This window comes from Phoca vitulina, unplaced genomic scaffold (genome assembly GCF_004348235.1).
Source record: "Phoca vitulina isolate PV1807 unplaced genomic scaffold, GSC_HSeal_1.0 scaffold20, whole genome shotgun sequence".
Taxonomy (NCBI): domain Eukaryota; kingdom Metazoa; phylum Chordata; class Mammalia; order Carnivora; family Phocidae; genus Phoca; species Phoca vitulina.
This window is the reverse complement of record NW_022589723.1, coordinates 10,304,299-10,318,820: the sequence shown is the minus strand read 5'-3', so window position 1 is coordinate 10,318,820 and position 14,522 is coordinate 10,304,299. Positions and strand designations below refer to the sequence as shown.

Here is a 14,522-nt window from a genome sequence, read left to right as displayed (position 1 = left end):
GCCAGCTATTCACTTACTCTCCTTTCTGTCACTTGGTTTTACTTTCTTCAGAACACTTACCATCTCTGACACTATCTTGCTCATTTATGGGCTGGCATGCTGATTGTCTGCTTGCCCTTCTTGAACCTAAACCCCACCAAAAATGGTCACCCTTCCTGTCCTGCTCAATGCTATATACCTTGTGCCCAGAACAGTGCCTGGTCCAGAGCAGGTTTTCAACAAATACCTGCTGAACAAATGAATGAAGGCATCTATGACCAAACCATCTGAGGAAGAACTAACGGGGCTCGGTTTCAGGTGTGAAACCTGCAGAGCAACCAGAAGACAGGCCCTGAGGGGACCGACACTTGCAAGGACCCCTGCACATGACTCCCATCCACCAGGGCACAAAGCAGGCATCTTCTCCCAGGCCCACCCGGTGTCCACAGTCCCACACGCCCCCTGGCAAACTGGCACACAGGGCTTGCCCACAGACCGTAAGGAGCTAATTCTGTGCTCCCTTAGCTCAGCTGTCACTAGAACATAGTTCAGGTTGGGAGACTGTGGTTTCACACCTTGTCCAGTGCTTTGGAGCTGGGGGACCTCAGCATAACTTCCAGTATGGGCTGAGTAAATGGGAGGGCCTTCTCAGGAAATCTGAGTCTGCCTTCCTCCTCCCTAGTTAACAGCAACCAAGAGGTCTCCTCGGGGCTGCTGGATAGGGCACCTCCCACTCCAGTAGCTGCTTTGCCCAGAGCATTCACCCAGGCCAGGCCCACATTTAGGCAACGGGGATCAAGAGAGACTCACTCCCAGAACGGACTGGCCCCACCGCGGCAATGGGGGCTGTGCTGGGCTCTACAGCACCTGAGCCCTCTACCAAGCCAACCAGCAAAGGGGCCCAAGTCAATTATGGATGTTCAACTAAACTGAGCCCCTCGAAGACGCTATCTGGGGACCACCTAGCCTCCTGGAGCAGGGGGGCTCAAAGTGTGACAGGTGAGGGGTAGGCTTTTCTGTGGACAGAACAGCAAAAGGGGAACTCTGGAGCCACTAAAACTGAGGGGTCTCTACCCAGAGACTTCACCCACCTCTGCTTGACACAATCCCCCTCTACCCCACCCTCTTGGAGCTGTTTCATTTCCTTTCAGAAAACTTTGTTTTGGTTTGATATTTGCCTCTAGGCCTCCGGGAGACTTTTCTGAGCTTTGTTTTTCTTCTTGTTTCTAGGATACCTGAGCCGCTCTGAGAGCAACAAGCATAGTAGGAACTAGAGAGTGGGGGTGGGGTTAGGATCACCAGATAGGGAAAGAAGAAGAGAAGGAGGGAGGGAAAGAGCCTACTTGGCTCACATAGACTTTGGTGGCCCCCAGACACTCCAGAGGCACAACAGGGACCTCTAGAACAGAGCAAAACGAAAATACTCAGAAAAAGGGGCCATTTGCAAAGAGAGAACTTGAAGTCCTAGGAAATCAAAAGGTCAGGGAGTAGATCATGTCACCGCCCAGGGCTCGCCCGAGCCAAGCACACTGAGGAAACCTACTAGATATCACAGAAGGGAAGCTTCCATACACCATCTGGAAGGCTAATGACTCCCAGACACATGTGCCAGGCTGGGTCCTGCCCACACACAGAAGCACACATCCTTGAAGCACCAGGCCTGGGGTCAGGGGCGTGGGGGGAAGAGGTGGGGAGCATGGTTCTACAATCCCTAGGGCAGGCACACTAGGCTCAGCACATACCAGGCAGCAGCCCAGGCCCGTCCTGCCCATCTCACATCCAGCCCCAGGCCCACCTCCAACAAGAAGGAACCTGGCTTTCCCAGGCAGAGGCAGGCACGAGAGGAATTCCCCTGAGGCCGGCTGCACAGGGTATCCAGCAAGAGAGGTCATTCATCAACTTGGCTTCTGGAGGGGAAGAAGGCGGCCAGCTCAGCTTCTGCAGAGTAAGGCTGGTGCAGCTCTTACAGCACCCCCACCACAGACATCAGATGCCAAAGGGCCGCTCAGGAAAGGCACCGGCCCCAGAACCCAGGGGCAGAAGTTTCCCTGGCATAGACTGAGATGCTCATAAATTGGGCTCTTCTCATTTGTATGCCAGGTAGACAGCAACACGAGAAGCAGCTTTCAAAAATCAGCAGAAAGTCAGGTCTTCCCCCACTCCACACCATTTTAAGATTAAGAGCTTTGCAGTCAGACTACTTGGGTTAAAATTCCAATACAGACACTTACTAGCTGTGTGACCTGGAGCAATCTGCTTAACCTCTCTTTTTTTTAGTTTCCTTCTCTAAATGGGATAATAATAGTACCAACCTCACAGGGTTGCTCTTTGCAAAGTGCTTAGCAAAGGGCCTGGCACAGAATAAGTTGTTGACAAAGGCAGATTTTTGATGGGATGATCAAACTAAGAAAATCATATACTGGTACAAAAACTCCAAGAGTTGCTGTGGAACTCACACTGGGAAAGTGGGCACTCCCTAGCTGACAGTGGGGAAGAAAGGTAGAGGGGCGGGGGCCTTCCCATTCCTGTGCTCCCGTGACCAGCAGCAAAGTACACAGGTTGACAGAGAGAACCAGAAGCAGCAAGGGCGCCAAGCCTCCCAAAGAAACACTTTTGTAAAAGCCTAAAGAAGCTATGGCTGGGGGTTTCTCATCTGCAGGAGCGGAGGAGCGAAAAGGCAGCAAGGGACAGAGGAACCCCAGCCCCAGATCCCTACTTTTCTTCCATGGCACTGAAATCTCTCCAAGTGATAACAGTAGGCAAATGTTCAGAGCGGTGTTTTTCTTTTTCTTTTTTCTTTCTTTTTTTTTTTTTTTAAAGATTTTATTTATTTATTTATTTGAGGGAGAGAGAGAGAGAGAGAGCACGAGCGGGGGGAGGGGCAGAGGGAAAGGGAAAAGCAGACACTCCGCTGAGCAAGGAGCCTGATGTGGGACTCGATCCTGGGACCCTGGGATCATGACCTGAGCCAAAGGCAGACCCTTAACCGACTGAGCCACCCAGGCGCCTGGTATTTTTCATAAAAATAGCCAAAAAGTGGAAACAACCCAAAAGCCCATCAACTGATGACTAGATGAAGTGTGGGACATCCATACAATAGAATGTCATTCGGCCATAAAAAGAAACAAAGTACTGATACCTGCCATGACATGTATGAACATTAAAAACATTATGCTCAGTGAAAAAAGCCAGTCACAGGGGCGCCTGGGTGGCTCAGTCGTTAAGCGTCTGCCTTCCGCTCAGGTCATGATCCCAGGGTCCTGGGACGGAGCCCCGCATCGGGCTCCCTGCTCGGCAGGAGGCCTGCTTCTCCCTCTCTCTCTGTCCCTGCTCATGTTCCCTCTCTAGCTGTCTCTCTCTCTCTCTAATAAATAAAAAAAAAAAAGAAAAAGAAAAAAGCCAGTCACAGAAGGCCAAATATTCTACTTATATGGAATGATTCCACTTATATGAACTGTCCAGAGCAGGTAAATCTACAGAGACAGAAAGTGGATTAGTGGTTGCCTGGGGCTGGGGGTCTTGAGGGTGAAATAGGGAATAACTGTTAATGGGTATGGGGTTTCTTCCTTGGGTGATGAAAATGTTTGAAAATTGACTATGGTGATGGCTGCACAACTTTGTGGATATGCTAAAAAACACTGAGTTGTACATTTTAAATGGGCAAATTTGTGGTACATGAGTTACATCTCAATAAAGCTGTTTTTTAGTGACTAGAAGGTAGATATTAAAGATGGTGTTGGGAACTGTGTGTAATATAAAGTGTGAATCAGTATGTACGGGTGGATGGCCAAAAGAACAGGACAAGACGGCAACAAGTACAGCATTCAACAAAGAGCCTTGACCTGGCCCTGTATCTCCTTTACAAAAATGGTACCAAAACATTCACCTGGCTATATCTCCCAGAAGAAACCAAAAAATCCCTGCCCACCCTAACTGGTTTAGCATGGTTATAAACTCCCATGCAATAAGCCTTCTTCCAATGTACTTACCCTGCTGGGTAGGCAACTAAACCCGATCGGGGGTCACAGGCAAGTCCTCTGCCTCCAGACACTGTTATTCCAAGCACCTTCTCCAATGTCACCTGTTAGAGGGAGACAGAGAAGTGACATATGGACAGAGCAGGGTCGGGAAGGAGGTGCTAAAGGTACCCACGACCATCTAGCAAATGCTGACTACTTTCTTCAGGAGAATAGGGCTACTGACTTCTCCAGGGTCTGTCCTGGCCACAGGTCCCTTGGTCACATGGGGAAAAGCCAGCGTGCATTGCAGGCTTTTAACAGGGCTCAATCTGTGGGGACCCTGGGAAAGAAAATGAAGAGTTAAAGCTGGGCTCATGGCCACAGAGGAACAAGCACTCCCCCAATCCAGGAAGGCTCCGTTTACAAGATAAAGCCTTGGGTCCCCAGACTGGCCTCTTGGGTCTCTGAGAGTCAGGGAAAGTCACTGATCTTCGTGCCTTGGCAGGTATGAAAGAAAGGCTACTGTGATCTACCAAGAGTCAGAGGAATGTTAGGTATTAATTAGGTGACTCATAAGATCTCTGATCTTTGCCTCCCATCACGTTCCTCCCCTCCATCAGAGAACTCTACCCACCCCAAACATGTGCCAGTTCATACAGACTATGAGCCCAGGAGACAGAAACATGGCTTAATGCTGTGTTTTGCCAAGCACAGATGCTCAGAGTACTCTAATTATTATTATTAAGCCCCACCCCCACAGAGATGAAAGGGAAACATGTGTAAAGTGCTCAGAGATTCTGAGGACATGGCCACATGCAACATTCACCATCACTCTCACCAACAATAGTGTTACCCAACACTGGACGCAGCCCTACGGCGCACACTGAACTAACCTCAAATTAGTTCACTGGCCTTTCTGCTAGATGATCCCATGGGAGATTCAGAATGCCCTGGAACCTCTTCTCACTCCACCTCACCGTCTGCAACAGAACATCTTGCTTGTCACTCCAGGTCCACCCTCTAGTACTGTCTGGACTCCCTGCACTGGTCCTCCTCAGAGATGTCCTTGGTCTCTCTGTTGGCTCAGAGAGAGAGGCATCTGAATGCAGAAAGGTCATGTAAATAGGCTAGACTGCACCCTACTAAGAGTGTCGGAGGCCCTAGGAGGGTGGTGTGAACCAGAAACACTTCAGGAGTATTCATGTCTGTAGTAGGGTGGTCTACTCCTAGTCCAGGCCAGTTTCTGAAGAGGGGAAACCCAGATGGGGCACCTGGGTGGCTCAGTCAGTTAAGCGTCTGCCTTCGGCTCAGGTCATGATTCCAGGGTCCTGGGATCGAGTCCCACATTGGGCTCCTTGCTCAGCGGGGAGCCTGCTTCTCCCTGTGCCTGATGCTCTCCCTGCTTGTGCGCTCATGTTCTCTCTCTCTGACAAATAAATAAAATCTTTAAAAAAAAAATTTTTTTTAATAGGGAGAGGAAACCCAGAATCAATTAGGGTGGTTAGGATCTCTCCTCCTCTCTTACTGTCCCAGCTGGAGAATTCAAAGTCCCTCTAGAGGGCTGGTTTAAATTTTTTTTTTTTTTTTAAGATTTTATTTATTTATTTGACAGAGAGAAGAGAGAGACAGCATAATCGGGGGAGTGGCAGGCAGAAGCAGAGGGAGAAGCAGGCTCCCCACAGAGCAGGGGGACGGCGATGCGGGACTCGATCCCAGGACCCTGGGATCATGACCTAAGCCAAAGACAGTCGCTTAACCAACTGAGCCACCCAGGCGCCCTTAAATTCTTATCTCCAAGGACCATTTTAGCTTGAATTAGGTTGGAAAGAAATGCCCTTTGATGGCCAAAGACCAAAATAAATCCCCTGGGACATGATAGTTAAAACCTATTCCCCAGGAAGGCCCCCAAGAGTCTTCTGTGCTTCCTGGGGATGTGGACCAGCAATTCCAGCATGTGTCTACTCACTGACAGAGGCAGTTTAGTCCCACAGCCAACCCACAGCCACCTGGCAAGCACCAGACTTGCCAGGAACCCTGGGCCTACCTGAGGCACTAAGCCTAGTGTGGGATAAACTAACTGTAGCCTGTGTTCTTGATAGTTTGCCTTAACTTATGCCTCCTTCCTCACTTTTTCTTAGCTGCATGATGCCCTGGCACCCAGTCACCTTGTTGAAAGGCCTGAGCACCAGGCACACTGACTGGAGAGCACAAAATACCCCTGGGGAAGTCCGGGGGATGCTCAGTTTGGTGCACCCCTCCCCATCCTGGCACTGTGCCTCCAGCTATCCCAGAGGGAGGGTACTCAGGAACATTCCTGCTGTACCAACTGCCTACTGCAGACAGGAGAGAGAGGAACCCAAGGCCAGCATTACCCACACAGATGGGAAAGGTCATAGATCAAGTGCAGTGAGCTAAAAAACTGCTCAAATCCTATTCCCTTCCGGAGAATCATTGCAGGCAAATCCTTTGCATTCAAATTTGTATCAATCCCTCGTTTATGCTTCAGCTTTGTTCCCAAAGAATTAGACCAGTCTGTTCCGTTCTCAGCTTTCCTTCCCTCTGGCAGGAATTTGGGTAGGTGTTTTGTGGACAGAGGATGCAGTTCCATAAAAGACTCATTCTGAAACTAGCTTGGACTTTTCAACAGCAAGCTAAAGCAGGAAGGAGATGTCAGTTACTCATACCTTTAAGGCCAGTGTTCACCAAACATTTTTGACCATGACCCATGGTAAGAGAGATAGTTTATGAGTTTGTATCATGAGCTGGTACATACATACATGTACATGTGTGCATGTGCCTAAAACTGAAATAAGTTTCACAAAACAATACTTCTCTTATTCCATGTGATATACTCTATTTTCTATCACATTCTATTTCATTAAAAAATGATTCTGGGCATGGCCCACTTTGTTGATTTCATGACCTACAAATGGGCTGGAAACTCCAGTTTGAGAAACTGCTACAGACCATCTATTCCTGCTGGGCCTGGGTTCCAGGCTCTGATCTCTGGCAACTTTTGTGTTCCTCAGGCCCTTTCCTCCTAGGACTCTTGGCAGTGGGATGGACATCCGGGCTAGGAAACCCCATGGGCAGAAGTTTGCCTGGGCTCAAAACTTGGCTTATTTTCAAAGGATTTATGGTTTTTGGCTTTTTCTGACTTTCTGAACAACTATCCAAAGACAAAAAAAGGCAGTTTCCTTTGGCTCTGTGGAGTGGGAGGAGCAGGGGAAAAACATTCAGGGGCATCAGCTGGTTTTTATTTTATGTTCTAACTCAAACCAGCTTCCTGTTTGCAGGGAGGTTTTGGGCTGAACTCCACTTTCAAAGGATCTGAGAGAGTCCAAAGCTCCTGCAAGGCCTCCAACATCTAGGCTTATTTTGAAAGGGCCCAGCATGATGGAGATTATAAATGGACTCTCTCCCTGTCATAACCTCCATATCTTCTCCTTCCGAAAAGGTGATGCAGCTTCCATCTACCGTAGAAAATGGAGACAGACCTGAATGTCCCTTGCAAACACACCATCGACTAAATACCCAAGTTCAAGCAGTGGTGTGCCACGGCCAGCTTCCACGGGCTCAGGACAGCTGACTGTGCCCTTCCTTTCCCACCTCCTCACTCAATGCCAGCACCCTGGTAGCTTGAGATCACCACAGTGGGAGTACTTACACCATGGAAATCAGCAAATGCTACAAATCAGGGCTCTTTTTTCTGTCCCCTGAGAGAGGCTGTAAACACTCAGCAATACACTACTAAGTTCAGGCCACTGTTATCTCTCACATGGACTATAATTCCCATGTGTTCTCTCTCTTCTCAACATGACAGGCCACAGTGATTTTTTTTTAAGGTTTTTTAAAATTTTATTTATTTATTTGACAGAGAGAGAGAGAGTACACACAGTGGGGAGCCACAGGGAGAGGGAGAAGCAGACTCCCTACTGAGCAGGGAGCCCAACGTGGGGCTTGATCCCAGGACCCTGGGATCATGACCTGAGCCGAAGGCAGATGCTTAACTGACTGAGCCACCGGGGCGCCCCCACAGTGATTTTTTTTTTTTTAAATATGTATGAGATCATGTCATTACTCAGCTCAAAACCCTCCACGGGCTTCCCATCCTTAAGTTCAAATTCAAATACTTTACCTTGTTTACAAGGTCCTAAATCATCTGGCCTCTGGCTCCTTCTCTGACCTCATTTCCTACACTCTCCACCTCTTCCTCCACCTCAGTCACCCTGGCTGCCTCAAGCACCTCAAGCAGATTCTAGCTTCAGGTCCTGCATATGCTATTCCTTCAGTTAAAATGCTTTTCCCTCAGCTATTCACATAGCTAATTCACTCAGGTCTTTGCTCAAAGGTCTCCCCCTCAGAGCAGGCTTTCCAGACTAACTTTACTGTTATTATTCTGTACCTAACTTATCCTATTTTATCTTTCTTCATAGCACTTAGATTCAGGTAGCAACCCAACACTGATTGTATTTCCATCCACATACTTACTGTCTGTCTTACTGCCCAGATGAGGATGAGCACAAAGGGAGCTTAATGGTACAGGTAACATTTTGTTTCTTAAGCTGATGGTGGACACACAGTTGTTCATTCTATTATTCCCTATGTCTTTACTAGATGTCCTAAATATTGCACATTCAATGTTAAAAAGAGAGAAAAGATATGGTCCCAGACGTGGCATGGGGCTCAGGACCTCATGAACAACATCCTTCTATAATTCACACCCTTGATTCTCTCTTCATCCTTAAACAATGGCTTTTTGATACTCACTGACCCAACATTGTTGGGGGAAAGGGTACAAAGAATTCAAGAATATGAGTTTTTGTTTGATTAGGTTTCTCACTTAAGTGCTTCTAAGACTGCACATTTTTATGATGCTCTGACACGCTGGTTCCAGTGGAAGCTTTCGAGAATCATTATCCCTTCTCCTGACTGCTAAGCATGGCAGCAGGTAATGAGAGAGAGTCCCCTAAGCCTGGGTCCCTGAGTAACTTTGATGAACAGAGCCCCTCTGCTGACCCACACTGAATATGAGCATGAGCAAGAAATAAACTATCTGTTAAGTCAGGGAGATTTTGAGGTGATTTTGTTATCACAGCATGACATAACCTGGCAATTTTCATACTTCTTGGTCTCTTACACTCTTGGTTTCTTTACACTCTTAGAAATTATCAAGGACCCCAAAGAGATTTTATTTGTATCAGTGTATTAGAAATTACAATGGAAATAGTTTAAAATATTTCTTAATTCATTTAAAAATAACAATAAATCCATACATGTTAATATTTTTATTAAAAATAACTCTATCTTCCGAAACAAAAAAAAATTCAGTGAGAAGAATGGCACTATTTAACATTTTTACAAATCTCTTTAATGTCTGGCTTAATAGTAAACAGCTGGATTCTCCTATCTGCATCTGCATTCAATCTGTTTTGATATGCTATTCTGGTTGAAGATGAAGAAAATCTGGCCTCATTTGGATATGTAACTGGAAAAGGGGGGATCTCATAGATCCCCTAAAGGCGACGCTAAGGATTCCAAGCCCATACTTAGAGAACCAAAGACCTAGTCTGTCCTGAATACTATAGCATTTCTCCACATAAGGAAGCAAGCCCACTGGTGTGCGAGTTCTGGCCTCAAGCATCGTTGAGGAAACTGAGGCAGGGAAGAGGTCCTATGAGAAAACAGCTGTCCTCCAAGTCTGGGATGGGGCCCAAGGTACTGAAAGGAAAGTCAGTTATAAACCCTCACAGCCCGAATGCCAGTGAAACTTAGCCAAAAAGACAAGCAGTCCAGGTAACTGATTATGTCCAGTGACTTGGGACACAACTCCTACAGGCAGCTGGTACCCTGATACAGCCATACAGTCTTAGAACGTCGCTTCATGCACAAGCGAAAACAAAAAAGAGAGCACCCACATCGTACTCTACAGTGATCTCCTCCACATCCAAAACACAGGCTAGAAGCAGAGAAAATACTCAAGGTGTGACCCAGCCTTTGCTTTGGCAGGTGGAGAGTGTTGAGATGGAGGAAAGCCTACACCAGCCTGAGAGAGGGTGTCATCTGTCCCCAGAAGCAAGGCTGCCGGAGGGCAGAATTACTACAGACATATTGCGAAGGGGGGCTTGAACAGCCATCACTCCCAGCATGCACTATGCAGGGCAGTATTGTACCCTCCTGAGAGAAAGAAGGAAAGCAAAACCATCCCTCACCTTAATGAGATAAAGGGGTAACATCATAATAGCCTATTCCCAAGAGAGAAGGAAAGACTAAAGCCAACTATTTAAGTGCTCTTCTGGCTCTCATTAGAGTAGATGGAAAAAACAGGTGGCTAAGGGGCAACAGACAGGACAACTCACTCATACTAGGTAGAATAATATTTTCCAAACGTGCAGATTGCAGCTTATTAATGGGACCTGAAATTGACTGATTTAGTGGGTAGTGAATAAATACAATAGAACACAAAACAGATCTCACGGCATATAGTAAGGGTTAAGTATTGATCATGAAACTTTTGTTTAGGGGAGTGTGTATTGGGTCACAATATAAAATGTATTTCTTAATGTGGGTCATTCTCAAAGAAGTTTGAAAATCACCAAGATATTATGGGAGATCCTAAGATGAAGAATACACAGACTCTACCCTCTATTCTCAAAATCCATCAGGGAAAATTAATGGTATATTACAAAGCAATCCAATATGTGATAAGGGTCATAAGAAAGATATAAAGTGCTCAAAGGGGAGGAAGAGAAATGATTTCTGAACAGGATCAGGAAAGGAAAACTAAGGAAGCTTCCTTGGAGGGCAAGATGGTATTTGACTTGGGCCTTGCCGTGAGGATAGGATCTTAACAGGTGGAAATACAGAGAGAAGGAATTCTCAGTAGAAGAAGCTGCATGAACAAAAGTTTGGCAGAAGGGGGCGCCTGGGTGGCTCAGTTGGTTGGGCGACTGTCTTTGGCTCAAGTCAGGATCCTGGAGTACCGGGATCGAGTCCCGCATCCGGCTCCCTGCTTGGCTGGGAGTCTGCTTCTCCCTCTGACCCCCCTCCCTCTCATTCTCTCTGTCTCTCATTCTCTCTCTCTCAAATTAATTAATTAATTAATTAATTAATTAAAATAAAAAGTTTGGCAGAAGGAAATAACAGAGCAGGTGAGCAATTGTGAATGCAGACAGTGTTAAGAGAGCAAGTCAGGAGAGGTAGACTTGCAACCAGACTAGGAGGAGACTTGAATGCCAAACTAAGTGGGGTCATCTGTAGACTCTGGGAAGCCACTGAAGGATTTCAAGCTGGAGACACAATCAAAGCTATGTTTTGGTAATGATGTATGTGAGAAAAACAACACAAGCAGGGAGCCCAATTAGGAAGCGGTTACAATAGTTCAGGTGCAAAGTAATGAGGATCTAGACCAGCATGAAGATAGTGAGAGCAGAAAAGACATCGTGGATTCAAAAGTAGTAAAGCAAATAGAATCGGCAGGACTGGGCACCTGACAACTATGGAGGAAGAAGACAGAAGACTCAAATTTTGAACCTCAGAGATAGGGAACATGAAAAGAAATGGTGCCAGGATCAGAATGCAGACCTGGGTCTGGACAAAGGAGGAAGGATGGGAGCCAGTGATGTCTGTTTTAGACGTGCTAAATCCAAGACACTTCAGGGATATTTAGTAGGAACCACAGAACATTCACTTTAGCAACATAAACATGGAACTAAATGCTTGGGAAAGAGGTCAGGGCTAGAAATAGGTATCTGAGAATTATTCGCATGGAGGTGAAAACCACCACTGAAAGTACAAGAGAAGACAGGAAGGGAGAGAGAGGCTGAGGACAGAACCATGGGGAATACCTATTTTTAGAGTATAGAGAAGATGTGATGCCAGGCAATTAGAAAGACAGGAGGAGACCCAGGAAGCCAGGGAAGGGGAGAGCTCCCAGAAAGGAGGGGGAGTTGATGTAAGTGCCAAAAAGAAGTGAAGGAGTCAAGAAAAGGACTCTCCAGAGTCCAGAGCCATCTGCAACACGGGCGGCACCGCACAAGGTTCCAAGCAGTCCCAGACCCCGAAACACGCGATCCCAGGAAGCCTGGGCAGGGCCGTCTAAGCGTTTCTGGTCTCTCTATCTGGTCCCGAGATCTGATCAGTCCACAAGCTAGAGTAGAGGCACCAGTCAATGAAGATCCAGTCGGTGGAGGCAAGACAATGGCTCTGCTAGAGAAGGGCTTCTTATTGGAGTCTGTGATATAACTGGTTCGGATTTGCCCTTCCTTTCTTGTGAGGGGCCACGACAGGGAGTCTGCAAAGGCAAGTCAGCAGCTGCTCCCTTGAGGAAGAGAAGTAAGAGGCCAGAGCCACAAAAGGCCGGGGTCACCTAGGATTGAGCTGACCTCAAAGTGGTAAAGAAACCCCAGCAACTGGGAGGAAGCCGATCTCTGTTTTTGTTGCCACCAGTTTCTTTCTTCCCCCTTCTCCCTTTCCCTACTTCTCAATCCCACTAACACAAGTTATAAATACCTGAGTTATAAGTCATTCCAGCCAAACCATGGGCTTGCTATTTCTATAAACAAGCATGTCACAGACCTGTCTATAGCAGAGCACTATCCGCCTTCCCCTCCCTTCCTGCAGGTTAAGAATAACTATGCTTGTCTCTTACCCACGCACTGCACTCTAATCTCACAGAGCAGATTCTCCACCAGATTCGGAGAATTGCTGCTTATGAAAAAGCCACAGAGAAAGCCCAAGGCCAGGAGGCTTTGTGCAGAGACTTAGCCAGCTGGGCAGAGACCCAGTGACTGGCCTGAGGAGGGGGAAGGGAGAGGCGGGTATCATGCCCAAGCTCACTCCTGCTCCTTCAGAGTCCAAAGGGCCATCTGGTCAGAGGCAGGAAGGGACACGATGGCCACTCCAAGACTGCAGGACAGATCTTGCCTCTCAACTCTGCTCCTGGTCTCTATCCTGTCTGGCTGATTTATAGTTCTACTCTCTATACCATGAAGGCTCCCAGAAACAAATAACTTCCAATATGACAGAAAAACTGGGCTCCCCAGCTTAGAGTTCAGCATTAGTTGGAGCTGAGCCAATTCTCCGGTGCTGGGATTAAAATAGCCTCAGCTTCTAGGAAGGTAAATCTGCCACGGCTTGGGAGGAGGTGACCTTAGAGATCCTCCAGCCATAAAACCCTGGAGACTAGAGAACAAAGGTTCTCAATCCTGGCCTACCAACAGAATTACTCCGACGGCTTAACAAGTTTCAGGTATCAGTCCCTACCCTATCTACCGCCCTTGCCTCCACAAGAGTCTCAATCAACAGATACGGAGTGGGGTTCAAGAGTCTGCATATTAAAGCTCTCCAGGTGGCTCTAATGATTAATCAGGTAGGGAACTACGAAATTAAAGCATTTTGTCCTTTTATTTCCAAATTTCAGCCCCTCCTGGGACTAAGGAGAAAACAACGCTCCAAATGTTCTTATAAGAATATCCAGACCCGGGCGCCTGGGTGGCTCAGTCGTTTAAGCAGCTGCCTTCGGCTCAGGTCATGATCCCAGGGTCCTGGGATTGAGCCCTGCATCCAGCTCCTTGCTCAACGGGGAGCCTGCTTCTCCCTCTCCCTCTGCCTGCCATTCTGCCTACTTGTGCTCTCTCTCTATCTCTCTCTGTCAAATAAATAAATAAAATCTTAAAAAAAAAAAAAAGAATATCCAGACCCATGGGGTGCGAAAGGTCTCGTGCAGAGACAGGATCTATAGCTCTAAGAACTACCATTCACTGAATGTGTACTCTGCCAAGAATGCGCTAAGCAATTTACAAGATTATCTCATTTAATACCCTTGACCAACTTTTTTTTTTTTTTTTAAATAAGCTCTATGCCCAATGTGGGGCTTGAACTCACGACCCCAAGATCAAGAGTCGCATGCTCCACAGTCAGGCGCCCCATACCCTTGACAACTTTATGAAGTATTATCATGGTATTATCTCCATTTTACAGATGAAGGAATCAGGTAAGTAGTGAGTGGAAGAACCAGGATTTAAACCTAGGTCTGTCTGCCTGGTTCCAGAAACTCTGGTGACGTCAGGAGGGAGTTTGGGTTCTCCAAAACCATCAGAAAGGTGCAGTTTGTAAAAGAGGACCTGGGGAAGTCCCCATGCCTTCGTGGAAGCATCAGGGACAGGTCTGAGAACCAAGGTAGAAGGCAGAGGGCACAGATGAAGTAGAAGGGCAACAGGGTCCTCTCCTGCTAGTTTTAACATATTTTTTTTAAATTAGCAGGTGTTATCAGTACCTGAAATGGGTCTAAAAAATGGGCTCTGGCCTCTCCTCACTGAATGGTTGCAGAGAAAAAGAAATAGAGGGTCTTCTAATGCCAGAGTATCCCCCCTGGTCAGAGCCTGCTCATGTCCAGCCAGCACTAGAACCTACAGTCAACATGGAGAGCTGACACCCATTTCCAAGGCAAATGACATTGTAGTGTCCAAAGCAGCAGAATCTGATTTCGTGTACAGATGGAGGAAGAGGTGAGGGCAGCATCAGACCTCAGACCAGAGTTCTGGAAATCAGAGGCCTCTAGCTAAAGGACTCGATTATGAGACC

The 14,522-nt window shown here is 47.1% G+C and overlaps 1 protein-coding gene across 6 annotated transcripts in view; it reads right to left on the bottom strand.

Moving 5' to 3' along the window:
• Positions 1 to 14,522, bottom strand: part of MAPKBP1 (mitogen-activated protein kinase binding protein 1) — a 51,153-nt gene that overhangs the window by 23,155 nt on the left and 13,476 nt on the right. For 3 of the 6 annotated variants that reach the window (XM_032417220.1, XM_032417225.1, XM_032417223.1), the window contains exons 1-2: positions 4,183 to 4,790; positions 3,969 to 4,060 (exon numbers count right to left, since the gene is read on the bottom strand). In XM_032417220.1, the coding sequence (XP_032273111.1) occupies positions 3,969 to 4,060; positions 4,183 to 4,314 (224 nt within the window). In that variant the 5' untranslated portion in view covers positions 4,315 to 4,790. Of the gene's footprint in view, positions 1 to 3,968; positions 4,061 to 4,182; positions 4,791 to 14,522 lie in introns of those variants that run through there. The other 3 variants (XM_032417221.1, XM_032417224.1, XM_032417222.1) reach the window with 1 other exon arrangement.